General features: G+C 43.8%; 1 protein-coding gene across 1 annotated transcript; it reads right to left on the reverse strand.

Moving 5' to 3' along the window:
- Positions 1-4,321: 4,321 nt before the first annotated feature.
- LOC100285209 (lrgB-like family protein) lies at positions 4,322-15,689 on the reverse strand. The gene is made up of 8 exons (NM_001158103.2): positions 15,098-15,689; positions 14,670-14,985; positions 6,005-6,266; positions 5,800-5,915; positions 5,546-5,655; positions 5,255-5,432; positions 4,911-5,040; positions 4,322-4,812 (listed from the first exon to the last, which is right to left on the reverse strand). Exons 1-8 carry the CDS (start codon positions 15,467-15,469, stop codon positions 4,662-4,664), a joined length of 1,635 nt encoding a protein of 544 aa, NP_001151575.2. The 5' UTR covers positions 15,470-15,689; the 3' UTR covers positions 4,322-4,661.
- Positions 15,690-20,190: the final 4,501 nt, after the last annotated feature.

Genomic DNA, 20,190 nt, shown 5'->3' on the forward strand with positions numbered 1-20,190 from the left:
GTTGGTGGGTGAGGGCTATTTATACCCCCTCCACCCACCATATTCAATGTCTTGCACTCCACATTTATTCCAGCACATTGGTAGAGCATTGCACGCACCAAAAGCCTAGTGAGGAGATTAGAGAATCATAATCCGCGCTTGTTCCTCATTAGCGCTAGTGAGAGCCACCTAGAGCACACCACTTGCATTAGGCTTCTCTTGGTCAAGCGAAAGTCTACGGCTTGTTACTCTTGGTGATCGGCATCACCTAGACGGCTTGGTGGCGTTGGGAGCTCGGTGATCACCGTGAAGATCTTGTTGGTGACCCGACTCAAGTTTGTAAGCGGTCTCGAGGGATCCACCGCGCCGGAGTGGCAAAGGATCATCTCGTAGTGAGCACTTGGTTCTTGCGAGGACCAAGGGGGAGCGATACCCTTGCGCGGGTGCTCCAACGAGGACTAGTGGAGAGTGCCGACTCTTCGATACCTCGGGAAAACTTGGAGGAGTCTTCTAAACTTTGCTTTACATTCAAGCACTTTACATTGTGTATTTGTTTAGCAAGTATTTGAAGTATTATCTTAGCTTTGTTACATTTCTAGTATTATTTTCTTAGTGCTAGTTGTTGGGGTGAAGTTGGGCTCTTGTTTAGCTCTTGCTTAGGTTTTAATTAGTGTTGATTTTTAGAAAAGCCCAATTCACCCCCCCTCTTGGGCATCGTGATCCTTTCAGTCGCCGACGATTTCCCGAGAGCAGCAAGTTCGCCTGAGTCAGCCTGGCGCACCGAACACTGTCTGGTGCACCCCCGAACAGTCCGGTGCACCCAGACTGAGCTGACTTCGGCTGAACAAAGCCATCTTAAATTCCAACTTGATTTTTCCTGTTTCCAGCACTTGGACATAATACATTAGTCTCCAAAACAATATACTAAGTCTTAGAAACATACCTTTATACTTGATTTATACTTTGTCCACCATTTAACACTTGGGCCCTTGTGTTGGACACTAAATCACCAAAATACTTAGAAATGGCCCAAGGGCACATTTCCCTTTCAGTTGTAGAGGATCGTTGTCGTCATATGATATAATTATTTAGTTATTTTGTACAGAACCCCTATTATATAATAAAGAGTGACATTCTCTTCTGTACCATGAGTCATCATATGTGTGAGACTTGATCCTAGCACATATTTGATTTGCGTCTCGGTTTGCTCTTAAATTCGGGTGTGGCACGTTGTGTGCATAGTAGTGTTTGTTAGTTGGTAAAAAATGATAATAAATGATGAATATGTATGGAAAATGATATTTTATGATTGTAGCGAGATAAAACGGGAATTTAGAGAGAACTGCTGTGGGAGGGAGAAAAGTAGAGGATGAAATCTAGGTGACGTAGCTGCATAATGCGGTATAAAGGAAAAAAATTAGGAGATAGCGTTGTAGATAGTCTAAGACGCCGATGTTGAGCACTTGGCCCCTGTCTAGGGGTGAAAATGATCTCTAAATTTTACACTATAAGTGTAGGACCAGTGAGGCGATCATAGAGAGAGTGAATGGGAGCCAATCAAATTTGCTGCTAAAACTGAATTTGAGCACCTCACTTCAATCGAGAAGAAGAAAGCGCTCAAACCAAAATCATATCAGCAAACCAGTGATATCATGATTTTGAAATGTTCCAAATATGCACATGAGACCAGCAAAACAAACAGATACTAAATCGGACATCAAAAAGTCTGAATCAGTCAAAAACGTGTTGCGAACAAGTGTTGATTTCAGCAACACGAAATTCTGTTCTCGGATGCGAAACAGAACCAAATAAACTCCAATTAAAATAAAATTTTGGACACTCCTAAGAAAATATGTTTCCAAGGTATCCACAAATTTTTAGCTCAATCGGACTTGTGAATCAACCACATATCTGAAAATACAAACAAAATTAGGGGTTTATTGGGGTTTTCTAGAACGAACTCAAAACGAGATAAGCTAAGATCACAATCACAAACTACACCAACAGGGCGTAAGAAGTGATCCTAGAAGTATATCTCACCCACTAACAAATCCCAACAGCACCTGGAACACCAGAACTCGAAGGCTCTCCACAAAACCTCAAGAGAAGAGAAGGGAAGAACTCAAGAACACAAGACTTCAAAAATTCAGCAAGGGAACAAACTGATATATATTAAAGCCAACCAAACCTGTTGGCCGAACCGGCGACTCTTCCTTGGATTAATCATTGCATATTACAAGACACAATCGACAGAACAAAATTGTTGTGGATCTCCTAGCTAAATTGGTGAGAACCTAGAGAGTAAAACTAGGAGTTCTAAAACAAGAGCCAATGAAACTAAGCCAAAAAGATGATGAACTAACCAGCCATTCTCTATATTTATAGAGGGTTATTTTTATTTCCTAAACTACCGCTATTTACACAGCGCCTATACACTCCGCCAAGGACAAAATAGACCAAATCCTAGGTTTTCGATCTGACGGTCACACGCTCCACATGAAGTTGTTTTGCCTTGACGCACCTTCGCTGTGACAACATGTGCCGCTACCGGTTCCCACTAGAACTGCTGCCGCCGAGTTTTGAGGCCCCAACTCAGCAAAACCACCATCCGTAGCGTAGAGTGGTTTTGAGGCTCAATTATCAAACCGCTGTGAGTATCGCCACCGCGTGTGCGTCCCCCATGTACTAGACACGTGTCCCGCTAGTCCTTGACCATGTCGGCAACACAGCCTGCTTCGCCACGTCCTCACGTGAGTACATGTCCCAGGTGTCAGCCACCATGGCTGGTCACTCGGCTGCTCTGGTCCATCAACCAAGACCCAACACTCGTCCTTTACCGCTCTCGGTCCATCAACACGAGCCCGCATGACATTCACCTCAGTCGTCAACCACAGTCCCTGTGCTCCACACCTACACACCACAAACCGACCGATATGATTGCACATACATAATCTCATATCTCAGTCGATCCATGATTCGACTTGAGATGCTACCCGTTGACAAGCACTTATAATCAACCCGAATCATAAAGGAAAAGTCAACTTTATATTCGCAATAAGATTTAAGGATCAGATCAAATTAGAATTGGACTATATTTCTATTATTTTTTAACTAAAAAATATTTAAACCTCTAACATTTTATGAAAAAAGTATTTTGATCGAGATTTAACTACCCTATCTGTCGCATTTGTTCACTACACGACATCACCGGTGGGCGGTGGCCCGTGTGGCTGAAGTGTCAACCTCATCATTCCATTTCCAGCAAGCGATCCGTCCACTAACAAGTGCGCTTGCTCCGCAACCAGATTTGGATTAATTTTTTTCTCCAAACTGCTTACCGTAGTTTGTCTAAACAATTGTCAAATTTATTAAACATACTACTCTCTCGATTCTAAAATATAGTTATTTTTATATCTTATTTTCTATCTACATTCGAATAAATGATAATAAATATATACATAAAACCTATATTTATAGGTTGATTAATGAATGTATATTTAATCTAAAACGAATTATATTATGATATCACAAACTATCAAACAAACAATGGATCCACTTTACTCTAGTATTAGTATATATTTTGACAAAAAAAAGTATTTTAGTTACATTACATCCTGATTAAGGGATTATTCAGCGTTTTTCAAGCTTTTATACATAATAGATCCTGACCCAAAACGTTGGCCATTTTGCTTCTTAGTCTTCTGAGCATGACTCCTTTTGCACAGGAAACGGCTTCTTTTCTCTAAAGAATCAAATCCTCAAATTCAGATCATCACGAGCTGCTCCTAACCAGCTATCAATGCTGTGGATTCAATGCTGTAGGACGGAGTCGACAATGTTGTGGATTCAATAAGAGATGTGAATTAATTAGTTTGCAGACAATACAAATAGACAAACATTGTATAATACCATTGTCTCTTAGATGATATAGCATATTCTTGTATACTGAGACGCAGTGAATATGTCATAAGGTGTTTAATTGTATTCTTGAAAACTATGTTTTTAATACCGTGTTATTCTAGATATCATGATATTTTTGGAGTATTAAAAACTCCACTTTAACCTCAAAGTTTTCATGGTATGGTTAGCTTTTGCCTAATATTACGATTTAAAATGTTGCATTTAAAAATGTTTCTCAAAATCATGGTATTTTTGGAGCTGACAAAATATAGCATTGTAGAACCAAGGTTTTGAGAACATTGTACCCAAAGAGGCTCTTAACTAAACGACATCAGCTAGAACCAGCCTTAACTACACGACATCAGCGGTGGCCCGTGTGGCGAAGTGTCAACCTCATCATTCCATCTCCAGCAGGCAATCCGTCCACTAGCAAATGCTTTTGCTCCGCAACTAGATCTGGAATGATTTTTTCTTCTCCAACTACAAACCGTAATTTGTCTAAACAAATTGTCGAATTTATGAAACCTACAAGTACTTTATATCTCTCGTGTCAGTGAAGGGAGAAAGGTGATATCACAAAGTATCAAACAAACAATGGATCCGCCTTGCTCTAGTGTTTTAGTTACATCCTGATTACGGAATTATTCACCTTTCTTCATCCTGACCCAAAACGTGGGGGCGTTTTGCTTCCTCGTCTTCTGAGCACGACTTCTTTTACACATGAAACGATTTCCTTTATCTAAAGAATCAGATCCTCAAATTCAGATCATCACGAGCTGCTCCTAACCAGCTATGAATACCAAGCTTTGCCTCACTACTGGAACCGAGCAAACCAAGGAGCCAAAAATTCCCGTGAGACCATAAGCGATGGCGCAGAAAGGAAGCGCTTCAGGTTCCTTGGCTGACAGTGCTGCTGTCCCCAGTCCATGAGCACTACACCATCATCAGCCAAGCAAGATTACATTCAGACACATGCTCACAAACGAAGGATTACCAAACGATGCAGAACGGCATTGTATCCAGAAAATTACCTGGAAGCTGTCCCTATTCCTCTGGCGATGGGGTCGTTGAGACCAAGTTTATCCATAGCTACTTGCACGAAATTCGCGCCAATGAGCCCGGTAACGACAACCACGGCAGCGGTTAGGGAAGAGTTTACACCTGAACCACAAGAAACCATGAGCCATCAGTGCTCCTCAGCCAATTACTGCAGAGACACATAGCAGAAAGAATTAACTGCTAAGGATTGGAATTGGGATAATCACTACATGTTTTAAGTCAGGTAATTGACCTATGGTTAACTTGCCCGTGAATACAAGCTATGGATATCATGAACACAATCAAATTCACAGGAGGATGGACTGCCAAGATTTACCTTCAAAGAAAGATACTATGCTCAAAGCCAGCGCCACAGTTATACACCTTGGCAATATGGATATGGTTAACGATGGCTCCAGCCCAATCAGGCGCCCTATGACAGCGGTTGAGTACAGAGAGAATGTCGACGCAATGGCAATTGATGTGAAAATCTCTGCTGCGTGCCTCTTTACAAGCTGAAATCAGGGGTTCAAGAGCATGGACAAGTTGACAGATCACATAAAAGGCACTTGCAGCGGAGCAGAGCTTAACCGAAATGATGTCACAAGATAACCATGTGCAGTAGTACCTTTCTCTGTTTGAACATTGAGAATGCAAATGATATGATCACAGACCCAAGGAAACCCATTAGTACGTCACCAGCTCCAGGATTAGAGGGCGCCTTTGTGAGGTAATCACCTGGACAACCACTTTTTCTGAGAGCACAGTAATATCATGGGTATGTTCTTATGTCAATCCAGCGCTAATGCTTTGAAGGCAACTCTTCTGAAACTAAAAAAAAATTGTGATAGGACTATATATTAGGGTTTATAGCTTATGAACCTAGCACAGCGTCAAGTCCAGACCCGGAGAGGTACCCATACGCTACTGCCGCCAAATCTGCAGAAAGTGCGCAGGTGATGATTGGATGTAACACTTTCTTGACACCAGATGGTAACCTGAAAAATGCCAAATCGTCAGACAAAATTGAACAAACTGTCTACATATTTTGAATCCTACTGATCCGAGTTTATATAAGCATATTTACCCAGAACCAACCATGTATCCCAGCACAGTGGCAGCGAGCAGAAAGGGAAGGCATGTTCTTGCTGTGGTACCAAGAGCTCTGGGATTGAAACATGCAACACCGAACGATGCAACGAATACAGCAGCCCATGCCCAGGTTTCTACTGTAGAAAATGGCGATGCCTTGCTCATGGGCTCTGCTGGTATAAGCTGTGTTTTCACAAGTTTTCTCACAGCTAATGCTGTATATCCTGCGACCGCAAGGGTAGCAAACCAGCCGCCAACTGAAAAGGGGAAAAATCAAAACAGTATAAAGGAGTTATAACAGATTTATTTTTTGAAATGAAAAATTAGACTGCAAGGATAAACTAAATCAACGAGTCTTGGAATTAATTATCTAATTCCTTCTGTAGCATTCGTTTCATGGGCAATTATATCTGATAACTAGCTAAAGATAACACAGAAGATCCCGAAGGCATATATAGCAATGAAAAGGATTGTTAAGGTACTTCACAATTTTCAAAATTTTGTTTACTTGGGCTGCAGGTTCCTAAACTAGAGCCTGAAACCATACAGTACTGCAACATGACAGGCAGTGCATACAATGCTTACTGGTACCATGCTGCAGTATCTAAGAGCAGGATGCATATTTCTGATTGATTGTAGTTCTGCAAGTGTACAGAAATTAGGAGAACCTCATCTACCTTTTGCAATTGAACTAATTCATTTATAAGTATGAGTCAAACAGTCATAATTTAAGTTTGTACGGCTGTGGCTAGCAGATCATGCATATGATCATGCCAAACACAGTTTTACATTTTTTATAGAGTGTAATTTGAAACAGGAGGTGAGATGAGTAAAATGCTGGAGAGAATGCTCAAATACAGGTGCTGGAGCACTGAAGCCGTGCGTCCCTAACTGATATCCTAAAGAATAGGATCGGCTGAAGACTAGGGGTTCACCTAGTGGCCACTAACCTATACACTATACAACAAACTAACCGAATCAGCTGATCCTTATCTATCTACTCCCTCCATTCAAAATTATAAGACTTTATGATATTTCTACATACATAGATTTTTATATGCACTTAGATATACATCATATCTAGATACGTAACAAAAACTATATATCTAGAAAAGCCAAAACATGCTATTATTTAGAATAGGTTGTCGCCCCCCCCCCCCACCCCCCCCCCCCCCCCCCCCCCCCCCCTAAGTTGGAGCTTCGGTCATCCGAACGCGCAAACCGTCTTTAAAATCGTTGAACAAACGTTGGCAACCCTTTGACCATTATGTCTCCAAATTGTTGCCGATTTGGAATCTGCAGCACCTTGAACTAACCGATGGCCATCTTCTCTCGCACGAAGTGTATATCTAGCTCGACATGCTTTGTTCGTCGATGATGCATAGGGTTTACAATTAGATACATCACTGAGACATCATCGCAATAGATATCGCGGCCTTGTTGACAATGACATGGAGTTCTCGAAGTAGGTTCCGGAGCCAGCAGCACTCCACACGCCTCAGCGCTAGACATGGAAACCATCGACTGGCGTCAGAGTACACCTTCAGTTCAGTTGACGGAGCCGCAGAGATCACGACACTGTTGTTGATGGAGCTGCGGAGGTATCGCAAGATATGCTTGATGAGATTCGAGTGCAAATCGTGTGGAGCATGCATGTGGTTCACTGTATATGGGATGCCATGTTGTGTGAGCGTCAAGTATTGAAGTGCACCGGTGATGCTGTGGTAGAATGAGTCAGCTGCCATTGGCTGCCGATCGACAGCAGATGATTTTGGCTTTGCCACCACTGGAGTAGATGTTGGCTTGCATTTGGCCATCCCGACGCACTCAAGAATCTCCAAGTGCATTGTGCCTGATTGAGGAAGAAACTTGCCAGCATCGCGACAAACCTGTACGTCAAGGAAGAAGTGTAGGGCGCCAAGGTCTTTTATGGCAAATACCTGATGAAACTTGTGGACGACATCACACATCAAGGATGATGTTGATGCAGTAACGATGTTGTTTTCAAAGTTGACGAGATACACCATTTAGCATATTTGTTTTTTTTTGGATAAAAGGCAGGAGGTCTGCCAAGATATATTGATAAGAAGAATAGAAGAGGTTTAAGTCAATACAGTAACCGAAGTACTAGGCAAAGGTCCAACCTTAACAGAAAATAAAAACAGATCCCACTAAATAGCTATTAAAGGGGTAGCTAGGTGCTTGGCCCCTGCCAAATTCCAGGCTGCCGCCTCACTCTTGATTTTGGCAATGATTTGTTGGCAGCTCGAGAATCTGCGATCAAAGATTCTCGCATTTCTTTCTCGCCAAATCTCCCAGTTTACAAGGATCAATAATGATCTGATGCCTTTCCTATTGCATCCCGGCAAAAAAGCTAATTTTTCCCACCAATGCCACAGCGAGGGGGGTCGCCCCCAGCTAGACGGTTTCAGGCCCTCAACAGCTACCCAAACAGCAACTTCCTCCCAAATTCTTTTGGTGAAACGACATTCCATAAAAAGGTGAAGCCCCGATTCTAGGGCAGCACGACACAAGACGCGAGTCGGTTCATGGGGCCAATTCCTGGCGGCTAAACGATCTGCTGTCCAAATGCGATTTTGAATTGCTAACCAGCTGAAGAACTTGCATTTTGGAGGCGCCCAATTCTTCCAGATGATGAGGTCATAGTTTGTGCGAACAGAGCCCAAAAATTGGGCCTGATATGCCGATTTGACTGTGTAGAGGCGATCTGCAGTGAAATTCCAGGTGATGGCATCATCATGTTCTGGGTAAAGCTGGATCTTTTGGACTTCAGACCAAAGAATGCAGAACTCATGAATGTGGTGGGAAGTAATCGGCCTATCGAACAGCGCAAGATCCATGATCCAGGCATTGTTTGTGACCGCCTCCGCTAAAGATTTCCTCTTATTTCTTGATATGGAAAAGAGACGAGGCGCCAAGTCCTTTGGCCTTTGCCCCCTCACCCAAGCGCTGCCCCAGAAGGAGATTTTAGAGCCATCACCAATCTCAATATTCGTTGATGCCGCAAAAAGCAGTCTATCAGCATCAGAGCAAGGAATCTCTAAATTGTCCCAGATATTCCGTGATGAGGTGCAATTATGCCAGAGCCATCGCGTGCGCAAGGCACGCGCAAAAGCGCCCAAATCAAGAACTCCCAAGCCCCCAAGGGCTTTTGGCCTCGCCACCCGTTTCCAATTGACTTTGCACTTTCCGCCCGTCAGTCGTTCAGAACCAGCCCAAAGGAATTGTCTTCTTTTGGAGTCTAGTAGACTAATCGTTGCCTTGGGAGCATTAAGGGCGGTTAATAAATAAATTGGTTGTGAGGTAAGCACTGTTTTCACCAGAGTTAAGCGCCCTGCCACTGAGAAGTTTCTCCCATTTCAGCTACTCAGTCTGTTCAATACTTTGTCCACCAATAACTGGAAGTGCCCCTTCCCGAGTCTAGTTGGGGTGAGAGGGAGGCCCAGGTACCGGATCGGGAAGGTTGCTCTTCTGGCTGGAAAGCAACTAAGAATGTCATCAAGGGGTAGCCCCTGGCAACGGATTGGGACGATCATGGACTTCTGAAAATTGGTCATCAAACCAGATGCCTCGCCAAATAAGGTGAGCAACCTGACAATTGTCTCAATATCCTCTTTTTCGGCTTAACAAACAATGCTGCATCATCAGCATATAGCGAGAGCCTAATGCTGGGCGAACTGTTCCCCAACTTGTTCAATGCTCCATTGTCCACAGCGATCTTTAGAATTTTTTTGCAATGGGTCGATCGCCAAGATGAACAGAAGAGGGGAGAGAGGATCGCCTTGCCTGAGACCTCTCTCATGATGAATAGGAGGGTTAGGGACCCCGTTAACGAGCACTCTTGATGTTTAGGTGGAGAGGATAGAAGCGATCCAATCAGTCCACCTCACAGGGAATCCCAAATTGCGGAGTAAGGCAATCAAATAATCCCAATGGACGGAATCAAATGCTTTTTCAATGTATAGCTTGAGGAATAGCGTGGGCGAATTGATACGCTGGAAGCGTCTAACAGTGCTTCTAACTGCAAGGAAGTTTTCATGAATGCTCCTTTTTTGAATGAAGGCACTTTGGCAAGGTGAAACTAACTCATTCATTCTCGGTGCCAGACGAAGAGCCAGGGTTTTGGTGATAATCTTAATGAAAGAATGGATGAGGCTTATAGGTCTGAAGTCCCCAACTGCCTCCGCACCTTCCTTTTTGGGGATTAGAATGATGTTTGCTGAATTGATTAGCTGGAGGTTGAAGCATCGATTATTATAGAAAGCATTCACTGCAGCCATGATATCATGCCTTATAATGGTCCAACAAGATTTAAGGAAGACACCAGTGAAGCCGTCCGGCCCCGGAGCCTTATCTCCTGGTAGAAGATCAATACTTCTTTTAATTTCCACCTCGAAGAACGGTGCATCAAGGCTTGATAGATCAAACTGCTGGTCAGAGATATTGTCCCAGTTAAGGTCGATAGATCTAGGGGTTGGCCGCTTTAAAGCATTATGGAAGAAATTTTGTAGCTCTTGTGCTTTTTCATTGTGAGAGAAGACCCACCCATTACCGGTCCACAACCGTTGAATGAAATTTTTTCGCCTCCTGGAGCCAGCTTTCCGGTGGAAAAATTTAGTGTTGGCATCTCCGAATTTAAGCCAAAGCATGCGTGAGTTTTGCCTGTTCCGTGCCCTTTAAATTACCGCATAGCCAAGGATGCACATCTTCAATCTATTTCAGAGGTTCACTTCCATGTCAGATAGCCCCCTAGCATATTTCTAAATGAACAAGGAGATGTCGGAGCTTGTTGCAGTGAAAGGTAGTTCCCGAAGCGCTGAAACCAAGCCCCAGGTGCCTGCTTTAGCACATAGAGGCACTTGATGAGCAGACAGACATGATCCGGGGTGATGGGTCGATGAGCCTGCTGGTTGGTGGCAGTAGACACATTTAGCAAGGTCACCATGCAAGAACGTGTTCTTGACATCCAGTTGATGTATTACCACCATTCGAGTTGTTGCGAAATGTAGCACTCTCTGAATGGTTGCTGTTTCAACCACCGGCAAAAACATCTAAGAGAAGTCGACGCTAGTCCATTCAAAGAACCCATGAGTAACCCATCGTGCTTTGCGGCACTCAAGTGTGCCATCAGGATTGAGTTTATTCTTGAACAACCCTCAATGATGACATTGGCATGAGGTGGTCGTGGCACAAGCGTTTAGGCATTGTTCGCAATGGCGCAGAGGTGGACAATAGTGCTGACGACGTCATGGTGTGAAGTGTCGTAGCTGGTGTCATTGGAGTCATATTCACCATTAGGGGTTGTTGGAGCAGCATGGTGTTCATGGTATCAACGATAAACCTTCAAGCAGATGACAATCGCACATTGGGGAGTCGTTGGTGTTGTTTGTGCACGACGTCGAGACTAACGAGGTCTAGTAGGGATGTGGACCACATTAGGCAGGAACAATTGTCGCTCATGAGCAACTTCTAGCAGCGACAGGGCATCCTGCAAAAATGGAAAGCATGTCTCGTTGACGTAGACACGACAAGAGATTAGAACAGGCTTTATCACCAGACTATAACATTTGTAGTTGCGCTGATTGAGCAGATAGCTGAAGAAAGATGCAACGAGTGGATCACAACACTATATTTTTTGTGGTGCAATTGTGGTGGTGTTGATAACAAAGACCAAGTGAAAAGACGGAGGTGGTTATACTCTAGTGGGGCATCAAGCTAAAGCTCGAAGGGTGTGTTGGCACGAGGATAGCATGGGCGCTGATTGAGCAGGTATGTCGAAGCTGCAAGCGCATCAAGCTAGAAGGTGAGCAAAACCGAGTCCTAGAAGAGTAGATCAAGAAGGTCGTCGTTTAGTGTGGACACATTCCATGCATGAAAGCTCCATGTATGGTTTTGGTAACAGAGACAACCAGCATACTAACCTTTACTCTTAAGTGTTGTGAATGAAATATGTTCAAGTCAAAGATTGAGCAAGGTGGGCTACCATGAAAAGGATGATGATGGCCATGAAGATGAACAAGTGCTCAAAAATGAAGAAGTAAAGAAAAATGAAAGAGCACATATCAATAGCATAAGCTAAGACATTTTGTTTTATCGATTAAGATGCAACAGAGTGCGTGATATGATTTAGGATAAATAGTCGTACTATAAAGAGAGAAACTCAAGGTTCAAGAAGGTTACTTATGTACCGCTAGGAGAAATGAACTTATGCATATGCAATAGACCTAGTGAAGTTGTGATGTTCCACCTTAGACACCATTGACAACAATCTAACTCATAAACTAGTGTTTGAGACACGATCTAGTTAGCACACGTGCAAAGGTTATAAGAAAAAAGGCTAAGGCCATGTTTGTTTGAGCTACAGCTTTTAAGGTTTTCTAAAAAGTTGTTGCTGTCCTTTTGATCCTGAGAAGCCAATGATAGCTTTACGGTGATGTTATTAGCTTCCTAACCTCATGAAGCTACAAAAATCCCATAAAAGCAGGCTTCTCAACTTTCCATATAAACTCATCTTTTCTGAGCTTCTAGCTTCCAGAAGCTAAACCAAAACGTTAGTTGTTTGTTTCCGCTTTTGGCTTTTCATACTGAAAAGATGGCAAGAAGCTCAAACAAACATGGCCTAAGTGATGCCTAGAATTGGTGTTGGACCCTAACAGGCAGAAGCATTGAACTGGAACAATACCAGCCTGACGTCTAACCATAGCCACGTGACCAAAGTAACAGTCGGACAGAGTTCTATGATTCGATGGGGGTCATCGGACCAAACCAATGCTCATGATTGCTCTCTGGTCGTTTTTAGGATAGAGTTGGACCTGGTTCTATGATTCGACGGTTAAGGGAACATGCACGTTGGACCAGATGGGCACTCTATTCACCAGGACAATCCCACTATCAGGTGTGGGGGGATGGATATCCCCTAAGTAGTCACGACCCGGTTACGATCCATGGGCTGACGAAGAGGCATCGGTGGGCCATACAGCTGAGCTTCACAAGCTACCAATCGAGCGCGACCAGACGCATGTGGGACTGCGGTTACATGGGCATCAAGGCGCGTGGACTGGATCTCGTGCATGCAGAGGGTGCGACATGCTCCTGAGTAGGGGTGGATAACGAGCCAGCTCGGCTCGGCTCGTTCGAGTTCGAGCTGGCTCGTTAAGCTAACAAGCCAGGCTGGCTCGTTAAGCTAACGAGCTACAGAGTCAGCTCGGCTCGGCTTGTTTACGAGCTCGAGCTGGCTCGTTTAGCTCGCGAGCCAGAGCAGGAAAAAAAAAATAAAATGTACATAATAATTATTTTTTAGTTAATTTAAAACTAATTTAACAATAGAAAATAGTAATTATACTTATAGTTTCACAAACCACGTCAATATAACAACAAATTAGCACAATTCATCACTCATTAATTCACAATTCACATACATGTTCATCAGTTTAACTCATAATTATATTTGCATACACCAAATTAACACATAGACATAGTTCATTAATCATTAGTTTAATTCATAGGTCATAGACACCTCACATATATATAACATGTTCACCAATTATTCTGTAAATGATATGCATATATTTTTGTTTTGCTGGAATATGGTAGCTCGTTTAGCTCGCGAGTTGGCTCGTTAACGAACTGAGCTGGCTCGTTAACGAACCGAGCTAGGATGTCAGCTCAGCTCGTGAAAAAATTCAAACGAGCCGATCCGAGCCGAGCCGAGCTGACCATGAACCGAGCGAGCCAACGAGCCACAAGCATTTCGTCCAGCCCTACTCCTGAGGACTCACTGACTTCCATATAAGTCAGAGTTAGTTTTGGACCGGCAACAGACGTGGGACATGGGACATGGCACGTGTAACTCTGTTCTCCCGTTGTCATAAAGCGGAAGAATCACCCCTACGAAAAGACAACAGAACTCGGTATGCAGAGTCATCTATTAGCTCTAGAACTCTCTATAATCCCAACCACCAAGCAATACAATCTCGCAAGCACACATGACGTAGGATGCTATGCGGTTCAGCGACCCGAACTTGTATAATCCTCTACATTACGTCGTGCCCTGCACGAACCATCGAGTTGCAATCGGCTTCGCCGTCCTCCCAAAAGCACTACTTGGTATATCCTGTAGTGCGTTGTCGGAACCAAACTCCGACAAGGTGTTGTATGTGTCTAGGAACAGTGTCGGCAGACCATGTGGTACATGAGTGCCCTTTTAATTTGACACCACCATTAAAAATCATGGGTATATAGGTGAATCACCTGGTATTAATTGCCATTAGTTGTTACTCTCTCCGTCCCAGAATATAAGAGATAACCACTCTTTGTTCTTGTCCCAGAATATAAGGCGCTCTCTCTATACACACGTACAGTGGTATAAAGAGAATTAAATGTATTTTTGGTCTTTGAACGAGAGGTGGTTACACCTTATATACTAGAACGGAGAGAGTATTAGCTAAGGATAAGGAGATAATGAGATAATGAAATTTGGGCTGTAGCTGAAGTTTATCTAGTTCTTAGCTGACCTATTTGATTTCAAGGTAGCTAAAGTTTAAACGTTGGAACTTAACAGGACCTAGGTAGGTAGAGACAAATCAAATTCTTATGAAGAGAAACAATGACAAAAAAATAAGGTCGAGAATAATACATACAAGTGATTGCAAAAATCTTGACTCCTGAAGCCGCTGGGACATCCCTGACGGCGAGCGGCAGCACGACCAGTGACGGGACATAGAACAACGGTAGCCACCTCTGGATGAACAGCGTGGCAGGCTCAAAGAAGTCCATGAACGCCTTCGCCAGAGCAGGCACGAATGTGTCGAACACGACTAGCACAGAGAAGACGCAGAACATGCCGAAGAGGGCGCTTGGGAACTTGATGGACGCGGCAACAAATGCCTGTTTGAGGAACTTATCGGTGGCGAGCACAATGCCCAGCGACACAAGCAGATGCGCCACCCCAAGAATCTGCATACACGCATCGAGTTCAATTATTCTAGAACAGACGAAAAAGAGATGGCTTTTAGTAATACATGTAAGAGCATAATTAATGAAGGAAAATATGAAAGCGTCTTCTCACGGTGGGCAGCAGTCCTGAGGAAGCATTGCCACCTCCTGTACCAGCAGTAGACTTGAGGACGATCAGGCTGCGACGAAGGTCGGGCGATGAAGATCGCTGAAGCGTGGTGGCGCCATTGTTGGCTGGACCCATGAAGCTGGTGTTGCCGCCACCGATGCGCTTCAATGCTGCTGTTGGGCGGACCCGGACCCGGCGCGGAAAGATGGAGGAGGAAGGGGAACAGCCAGAAGAATGGGGAGGGAGCAGTCTGCATTGGCGACATCGAGGCGGAAGGGTACAGGAGCAGGCGGCCGACGTGGTGCGGGGAAGGGAGGAGAGCGGGTCGTGGCGGCAACGTAAAGTGGTAATCCTAATCATGGCGGTCGCGGCCATGGAATCGGGAATCGTTGTTAGCGCAGCGCAGAGGAAGAGGCGGCAGAGTTTGGGCTTCCCTCGTGCTGACTGATGTCTGGCGTCCGCAGCAGACGGAGGCTAGGCAAGGTGGTGACTGGTGAAGTGGTGATGGAGATTTGATTCGTCGGGATGGGATGAGATGGGAGCTACTGGACGGGCAAGGCATGGAATTGTGGCTAGAAATTATCGGCATGGCAGTGAGCGAGGATGACATTGGGATTGAGATTGTTAGGTGGCGAGACCCTCACCTCACCTGATCTCGACCTCTTCGGACGAAAGCGACGGCAGCAGCTACCAAACAAGGGCTACTGGGATAGCTTGCCGCGCCGCGCCGCCGGCGCCATTTACCGGTTGCGCTGGGTATTTAACTATTTGCCATCAGCCCATTCTAAAAATCAGGGTTGGGGTATTGATGTACCAGAAAAAAGCGCGAAAGTCCGGTTCAAAGCACATTTTTTATCGAACCTGGTTCGGCCCGCTTTTATACGGGTCTAGGCTGGCTCGTTACGAATAAGAGTGTTGGATCCGGACAGGAAACTAAGCACGGTCGCTAGCCTAACACGGTCCGTTTACCTCTAAACTCGTTAAGCCCGCTTTTTTGTACTAAATCGTGCTTACCGGTCCGTTTAACCCATTTTTGGTCCGCTTTTTCGTGCTTATCGGACTGGCCTAGCCCGTTTAGATTCGCAGCGGGCCAGGCTTAGGCAGGGAAACGAGCCCGCGAGCTTAGACAGCTCGGTCTGATTTTCTAACCGTGCCTAAAAGGTAGGGACCAAAACGGGCCGGACTGGGCGGCCCGTTTGGCCATCTCTAGGTGGGGGTGTTGGTCTCAGATATTAGAAAACCACAAAATGGGAGGAAATTAAAGGAGATAATATTCCTTTCTTGTGGGTTAGTTGAGAGCAAATGTAATAGAGAGAATTAGGAGTTAAAATTTCTTACTATTCAATTTTAAATATTAAAGAATTTTAGCCTCTTCAATTCTCTTTATTACCCTTAATCTCGAACAAACCCTTATTAAATAAAAAGAGATTTTAGTCCCTTCGATCCCCTCCAATTTTGTGGCTTCCAAACTAGGCCTTAAAGTTTAGTCGCCTTAAAGTTTAGTCCATATAAACTTTTGAATGTCTTACAAATATTAAATAAATATTAAATATAGTCTAATTATAAAATTAATTACATAGCTAAGCAAAATTTTATTAAGTATAATTAATCCATAATTAGCAAGTGTTTACTGTAGCATCACATAAATGAATCATAATCTAAGAGCATCTTCAACAGTTTTGCAAAAAATAGTCCCCTTAAAATAAATGTAGAGAGTTGCTAAATAATAACAGGGAGTAAAAGAATATGTATTCTTCAAGAGTTCTCTATTTTTGTCGCTAAATATTTTAAATTATGTCAGCTGACCTTATTTTATATAAGCATCACGCTTACGAATGTTTAAGTTTTTGTCAAAAATAGATACTGAAAGGGAAATATGGTCAAACTTTTTCCTATATTATTTTGGTGGTTGAATTGCCCAACACAAATAATTGGACTAACTAGTTTGCTCTAGATTACATGTTCTACAGGTGCCAAAGTTTCAACACAAACCAATAAAAAAAGTTAAAGATATGGTTTAAAAAGAAAGGAGCAAAACCAACCGAAGGTTGCCCTGGTCTGGCGCACCAGACTATCCGGTGTGCCATCGGACAGTGCCCGGTGCACCAGGGAGATCAACTCTGAACTGCTCAGCTTCGGGTTTTTGGAGAGCCACTCCGCTATAATTCACCAGAATGTCCGGTGTAGCACCGGATTGTCTGGTGTGCCATGCGAAGCAATGGCTACTGCGCCAACGGTCGTATGCAAAGTGAACAATGAACGCTACAGTGCGCGGACAGTGCGTGCAGAGTCAGAGCAGCGTCAGAAGGCGCACCGGACAGTGAACAGTGACTGTCCAGTGCACCACCGGACTGTCTGGTGGTCCCAGCTGTCAGAGCTCCAACGGTCGAACCCTAACGGTTGGGTGACGTGGCTGGCGCACCGGACAGTGTCCGGTGGCGCACCGGACTGTCAGGTGCGCCCATCGACAGACAGCCTCCCCAACAGCCATTTTGGTGGTTGGGGCTATAAATACCCCCCAACCACCACACTTCAAGGCATCCAAGTTTTCAGCCATTGCATTCAATACAAGAGCTCTAGACTTCACTCCAAGACACAAAACAAAAGATCAAATCCTCTCCAAGTTCCAAATAGGGATGGCAGTTGGACCCGTGGGTATGGATACCCACGGGTTTCGTACCCACCGGATATGGATACAGGTACAAAAACTCACCCGTGGGTACTATCGGGTCGGATACCCGAAATACATCGGGTCGGGTATGGGTAAAATACTTTACCCATGAGTATCCAGTGGATACCCGAAATATCAATATACCTCTTTAAATGTGCTACATCCACTAAAAATGTGCTACATTTACTAGAAAACTCACTCGCATGTGTTGTTGATTAATGAATATTAATTTGTGTTGTGTTAATAGTCAACTATAATGTAATCGAGACCAATGAGACATTGACAATGTTATAACTGTCAACTATCATGAACTCATTAAGTTTTTATTCTCTGTACTCAAATTTAAATTTATCGGATGTGATAATTATGAGTTGAGATATTGTATCGACGTGTAGCCAAATATAGTCATTCTCGTGTTGCATTGGTGCTTAGATGTAAACTAAAATATTTTATGCATTTATTATAACACTGACCGAATGTTATTTCGTCTACAATAACATATCCACTGGATACCCGATACCGGGTGGATACCCGATGGGCATGGGTACGGGTACAGTTTTTTGCCCGATTGACTTGGTGGGTATGGATATTTGTAGAAGTGTCGGGTACAATTCCCAAAGCTGGCGAGTTCCAGAGTTGCTCTCTTCTGGGGCACCGGACACTATCCGGTGTACACCGGACAGTCCAGTGAATTATAGCAGAGCGCCTCTGGATTTTCCCGAAGGTGAAGAGTTCAGCGTTGTGACGGAACCTCCCAAGTAATTAGGCCCACCTACAGTTGTCCTTGTCTAACAGACATCAGACACCCTGTAGATGTTCCTAAGTCACTTGACATGTTCGGTATCTTTCCTTACCTCACCAGGAACGTTTCACCCGTCTTGCAGACATTATAGAACATCAGAGATAAAGAAATGCGGAAGCGATTACATAACTTACATTTATTTTAAAAGCAAGCTCAAGTTGTTTTATTACAGACCAGAACTAAAAAGGCGAGTGCTGAGTAGTAATATTATACAAACCAAGGGAGGCACAAACTCCTCCCGATAAGTTTTAAGCAAAAGATCCTATGTGGAGGACCAAGTCCTCCCGCACTTCAGTCTTGTTTTTCTTCATTTGGTACCACCTTGGAGCAAAAGCAACAAAAATTTGTCGCTTCCTCACCTAAAAACAACAAAGGGATAAACCCTGAGTATGGAATTACTCAGCAAGTCTTACCTGACTAAGGAAAAGACTCACAAGGGTATGCTGGATAAATAGGAGTCAAGGAGAGGCTTTAGCAAAAATCAACTTATACTTTTGCAGAAGTAGCTTATTAAAGTGAGTCCTTACTTTCAATCTTTTAACGCCATATTAAGTATTAATAGACTCTATTTGCATCTAGTCTAATTTCACCATCTCATCAATACAACATCATGTTGATCCATAGTGTTCACATCCTGACTTAGGTTGTAGGAAAGTGACCAAGTCTTCATAACCGCGAAGGTACGGCGATCCGAATCGATTATACTCAACTGAGGATCTCCAATCACACGACATATGTAGCACTTAACCCTTGCATATGTCAACCCGCCACCGGGGTTCTTAAGACCAGATCAGGTTCACGCAAACCGAGAGCACAGATACACCACCGTCCAGCCTCTTGCCACGGAGGGTACACGCTACTCTCGCCACCGCTCCACGCCCATTTCGTGTTATCTTATTCTGGCCTTAGTCTGCCCGAGGCAAGGCTTACCCATGACGAGGCATGTGACCAGTTAAAGGGTCCTCGGTCAGCACGCCTACATACGCGTCAATCCTTAATCAACCTGGGTAGAACATCACCTGTTCCTAACCCAAGTCTCAATTTAAGTATTTCCATCCTAGGATTGTTTCTGTTCCTAAGGATGAAAGAGCATCACAGGGAACTTTGCAGTAAGATCCCACTATTGCTCCAAATGAAAATATTCTTGCAGGTAGAAGCCATCCTTTCCCGGGCTAGGCTATGGACAACCTCTATCCACAAGATCTAAGCAAGGCTAAGCATTTTTGTAAATCATAATTTTGATACTTCACAGAAGTATCTATAAAGGTATGGATATCAAGGAAAGCAATGCATCAAAGGGTTTCAAGCAATTCCTATAAACTTAATGCACATTTCACTAGACTTAAAGTGTGCGAAAAGTATTTAAAAACACAAGGAAAGGGGTTGCATGCACCGGGGCTTGCCTTCGTTAGTAGGTGAGTTAGGCTCGGATCCGCAGATATCAAAGTAGAAACAATTTCCGGCCTGAGATTCCGAAGGTGGTGGTGTCTTCTCTTCAGTTACTTCGATTTCTTCTTCACGTTCTAATCATAACCATACATATGTATAAGAATGGATGCCATGGGATGCTCATGAGGATGCAAAGATAATAAGGATTTATTATCTAAATCTTGAATACAACTT

Source organism: Zea mays, chromosome 1 (genome assembly GCF_902167145.1).
Source record: "Zea mays cultivar B73 chromosome 1, Zm-B73-REFERENCE-NAM-5.0, whole genome shotgun sequence".
Taxonomy (NCBI): Eukaryota; Viridiplantae; Streptophyta; class Magnoliopsida; order Poales; family Poaceae; genus Zea; species Zea mays.

Bases quoted from the DNA above. Each gene is read 5' to 3' on its own strand.
- LOC100285209 (NM_001158103.2), bottom strand. From the start codon at position 15,469: ATGGCCGCGACCGCCATGATTAGGATTACCACTTTACGTTGCCGCCAC. The intron at 5,916-6,004 runs GTAAATATGCTT...GGCATTTTTCAG, and splicing joins GGATACATGGTTGGTTCTGG to GTTACCATCTGGTGTCAAGA. The intron at 4,813-4,910 runs GTAATTTTCTGG...ATGATGGTGTAG, and splicing joins GGAATAGGGACAGCTTCCAG to TGCTCATGGACTGGGGACAG.